Here is a 4096-nt window from a genome sequence, read left to right as displayed (position 1 = left end):
GGCGCCTCCTGCGCCTTTAAATCCTCTCAGGAGGCTCCGCCCCTCCCCGTCGCCGCGCGGCTCTTCCGGCTTCCGCTCCGCCCCTTCCGGCTCCGTGTCTTTAAGGCCCCTAAGGCGCAGCGGCGGGAGTTTGGCCGGTGAGAGGGGCTGAGGCGCGGCTGTGGAGGGGTTCTGGGGGTGTTTCCTGGGCCGGAGGTGGTCTCTAGGAGGCGGTTGAGATGCTGAGCTGAGGCCCGGTGCCTGTGAGACAGGGCCTTCACCCCGTAGCCCCGTTGGCAGGGAGGTTGCTGATGCTGGGCCTGGCGGGGAGGGCTGTGGAGACCCTTTGGGGGGGGGGAGGGGGGGGGTGGCGGCAGGTTCCCAGTCTGTTTGAACTTCCTTTTTTATCGTCTTCTTCGGCGATAAAAGAGAGATTTTCTTCGGCTTAGCTGTCTGCCATCTGTCTTCCTGGTAGCCCTTGTGGTTTGTGGGTGTTCCTGAATTTGTACACGTTTGCCTCTCCCCGGCCTGGTCACTGTGTGGTAGTTGGTGGTTAGTCCTGTTTGACAGAAGGAGGGCCTCTCACACTAACCCTCTGGTTAATTTTACCCTCTGGTAAAATCAACTGTGAATATTGCTGCTTGAAGCATTTCATCCTATGGATGCGTCTCTGTATCCCTAAACTTTTCTTGTCATGTGTTGCAACATCAAAGCAAGTGTCATTAGATCTTACAAAATGGATGGATAGAGAGTTCAACAGGTCTCAGTTGTCCTTAACTGCATGTAGCTGGATGGAAAAAGGTCATTAGTCTTAATCAATTTTCATATTGGTTCAAGCTAATGTTTAGCTATTTATTTTTCCTGTGACTCTTGTAAGAGTTGTGTAGAAAGCTCTCCATAATTAAACAAAGCCAATAAGGTAATGCAGTGTAATGACTTACAGGAAAGAACTGACTCAAAAGTGACTACACTTACTGTATGTCAGACAAATCTGTGATATGTCATTTATGCTTTGAGAAGTTTATTACCTTCCTTAAGTTTCATCATCTGGGCTACTAATGAGATCCACAGAAGCAAATGACTTTCTGAACAAAAGTTACAGGCTACTTGCTGTTTGGGTTAACTCTGGTCATACTCAGACCTGATGAGCAGTTCTCCAGCAAAAACAGCTGCTGGGGTATGAGTTAAAATAATAATAGCTTCCACAGCTCCACATTTCTGTGTATTATGTAAGATTGTATATGTGACAGTTGGTATGATTCAAAGGAATTTTGTGGATTTTGTGGGATGTTTCATTCTCACACTATTACGTCCATTTTTCCTGCTTTCCCTGGTAATGGGGACATATTCAGATCCCTTCTTATATGGTAAAATGAGGCTGAGGTAGTGCAATATATGGAGTCTTGAACTGCTTCTATCTACTCTGTTTTTCCAACATAATGACCTAATTAAGCTGCTAGTCTGAAATGGAAATCGTAGTTTTGATATTGATCAGAAACTGGTTATGGGTGGGTTTTTTTGTTAAAATAACATGTCTGCTTGCTTGTTGCCAGGCACTGGATGACCATAATTAAACAATGTCTGTGCCACGTGGAGCTGTTCACGCGAAGTGGATAGTGGGGAAAGTAATAGGAACCAAAATGCAGAAAACTGCCAAAGTGAGAGTGACAAGACTTGTGCTAGATCCTTACTTACTAAAGGTAAAAGCCAGTTAACATCTTGTATTGCATGGTAATTTTTGTGGGGAGGAATGTTTTATTCATTTGACTCTTAGAATTGTTGATAGTTCTTTATAATGCAAACTCCTTAAGAAGTTTACGTAATGATTTTGCTGTGGGGATGACTGCAAAGGCTGAAAAGCAGTCTGTTGTGAGGAGACTTCCTTACAAATTATCTGCTAAATGTATTTCTTTGAAATGCTTTGTTAATGCACTTTATTTTATTTCAGTTGAGAAGATAAGTATTTGTTGTTTCACACTTAGATTTAATTTTCATATTGGTTTAGAATATACTTTGGTTTGGAAAGTTGACATTGTATTAGTCACTTTGACAATGAATTTTGCAGCAGTCTTTCTGTATTCATAATTGTAAGCATACTTAGTATTTGAATCTGTACTGTGATGTGCTGGATGAGCTTTGTATTTATCGCTTCTGGTCTGTGCATTTCAAATGGGGACGTTAAAATTAGTATTCCCTCCATTTTTAGAAAGGGGAACTTGCTTTTGAGGACCAGAAGGTTAAGGATAGAGTCAGGATTAGATAATGGGTCTTAGATCCCAGTCCACCACTTCACCCAGTAGGAGAACCTGTTAATTTCTCTTTTAAAAGAAAGGTTCTGAATTCTGCTGCTCCAATGAGAATAAATATTGAATTTTTAGATTAAAGAATTATTTGGGCAAGAAAGCCTTCAAATGACAAACTTCAAAATACTGATTTCAGTCAGGGCTGATGAACTTTAGACGTATTAGGATGAATAAGAATTAATATCAGTTCTGGAAGTTCTGTGGTCTGCACAATAAAGTCATTCACCCTGGGAAAGCCAAGTCAGCTCTGTTGCTGAAACGTGTTGATGTGAAACAGCCTAAGGAGAAGAAAGGCTAAAACGGCAGAACTAGAGAGCAGAGAGGCTGTGGGAAGTGGTGGTTCTAGGAAAGGGAATCTATGTTAAGTGAAGAGCTTGGTAGTTTTATCTGTATCCACATGTTCACTATGAACAGCTTTTTGTCCTTGGCTTTTCCTTCCCCATCTCCTTTTTCTAAAGGCTCGGTTGGCAACAACATCCTGACCAGAGAGACTGTCAGGGGAGGGTGGTGCTGTGCTTTCTTTGGGGAAACAGTAGAGTGCACAGTTGCATTGCTCTCCATGAGCCAAACTGAATCTCATTTTAAAAAATATGTAAGACTTTACCTCTCCTTAGTGAAATCTAGTTTGTTTTATATTAGCTATATGTTTGCCAATTGCTCAATTTTGAAATCTAATTCCAGTGTTTCCTTTTTTTCCTTCTACAGTTCTTTAACAAACGAAAAACCTATTTTGCCCACGATCCATTGCAGCAGTGTGTTGTTGGAGACATTGTTCTTCTGAAAGCTTTGCCTGAGCGAAGGAGCAAACATGTGAAACATGAACTGGCTGAAATTGTTTTCAAGGTTGGAAATGTCATAGATCCAATAACAGGAAAGCCCTGTGCAGGAACCAGATTCCTTGAAAATCTGTCAGATTCGGAAAATCTGACGGAGGCAGATACTACATATCTAAGTGAAAAACTTCAGGAACTTAAAGTTTGTTCAACAGACAAATAGGGAGGGAAAATATTTAAACAGAGGGCTTTTCAGCTTGTCTCTGTTAGGGATGTTTGGGGCCCTGCTGTTGTATGTTAAATGTTTCAGTGAAATCTGTAGTCAAAATAAATAGTAAACATAGTTGTTTATAAGAACAGATGTTGATAGGCACCTCAAATCTTTAAAGGAAAATACAGAGAAAATGTGAGTTTAGTGTTAACACTTCATTTTGTTGCATGTAGTTTTGCCCTGAGCCTTCACACTTTAAAAAGCCAGTTGCTCTCTTGGAGTGACTCTTCTGTATTGAGAAAGACAAGAATGTAACTGTATAATGTTTAAGTTCAGCAGGAGAGTCATTATATTATTTGATTGTTCTGTATTTCAGACAGACTGCTGTGGTTTGTAGGATTACTTAAGATAATTCTATTAAACATTTCTTTTGAAAGGAAGTGTAGAATTTTAAAACCAGCTACCTGCATGTGTCCTTATTTCCACTACTGTCGCTCATACCACATTGCAGTATCTTCTAACTTCCAAAATCCCTAACAAAAACAGAGCCACTTGCCTTTATACTGGCACTGAGGTGAGAATAAGAACTTTGGGTAGCTTAGCCTGGTTGCCTTTGTAACCTGTCCAAAGGAAGTATTTAGTTCTGGGAGAGGTGGATCTCTTGGAGCTGCCAGCAGGAAATAGAAGCTGATGAGAATACAAAGCCAAAAAAGTAAAAGTAAAGATGGTTAGATTTAGTCTCATCAGAAAATCTAATTAAAACAACATGTTTTGGAAGAGGTACAGGTACTGATTTGCAGCATACTTTAATATGAAACTAGAAGGCCATA

The 4096-nt window shown here is 40.8% G+C and overlaps 1 protein-coding gene across 3 annotated transcripts; it reads left to right on the top strand.

Annotated features, from left to right (window-relative positions):
• Positions 1-66: 66 nt before the first annotated feature.
• Positions 67-3725, top strand: MRPS17 (mitochondrial ribosomal protein S17). Of its 3 annotated transcripts, none has more exons than XM_014953129.1 (3): positions 67-137; positions 1533-1679; positions 2988-3725. In XM_014953129.1, the coding sequence occupies exons 2-3, from the start codon at positions 1557-1559 to the stop codon at positions 3276-3278; spliced, it is 414 nt and encodes a 137-aa protein (XP_014808615.1). In that variant the 5' UTR covers positions 67-137; positions 1533-1556; the 3' UTR covers positions 3279-3725. The 3 variants fall into 3 exon arrangements, with proteins under 3 accessions (XP_014808615.1, XP_014808617.1, XP_014808616.1); XM_014953131.1 differs by lacking the exon at positions 67-137 and adding an exon at positions 261-283; XM_014953130.1 differs by lacking the exon at positions 67-137 and adding an exon at positions 600-780.
• Positions 3726-4096: the final 371 nt, after the last annotated feature.

This window comes from Calidris pugnax, unplaced genomic scaffold (assembly GCF_001431845.1).
Source record: "Calidris pugnax isolate Ruff unplaced genomic scaffold, ASM143184v1 scaffold133, whole genome shotgun sequence".
NCBI lineage: Eukaryota > Metazoa > Chordata > Aves > Charadriiformes > Scolopacidae > Calidris > Calidris pugnax.
This window is presented reverse-complemented; position numbering and strand designations above follow the sequence as displayed.

Excerpts from the sequence above, each read along its gene's own strand:
- MRPS17 (XM_014953129.1), top strand. The coding sequence starts at position 1,557 with ATGTCTGTGCCACGTGGAGCTGTTCACGCGAAGTGGATAGTGGGGAAA. Across the intron at positions 1,680-2,987 it reads TAGATCCTTACTTACTAAAG|TTCTTTAACAAACGAAAAAC; the intron begins GTAAAAGCCAGT and ends TTCCTTCTACAG.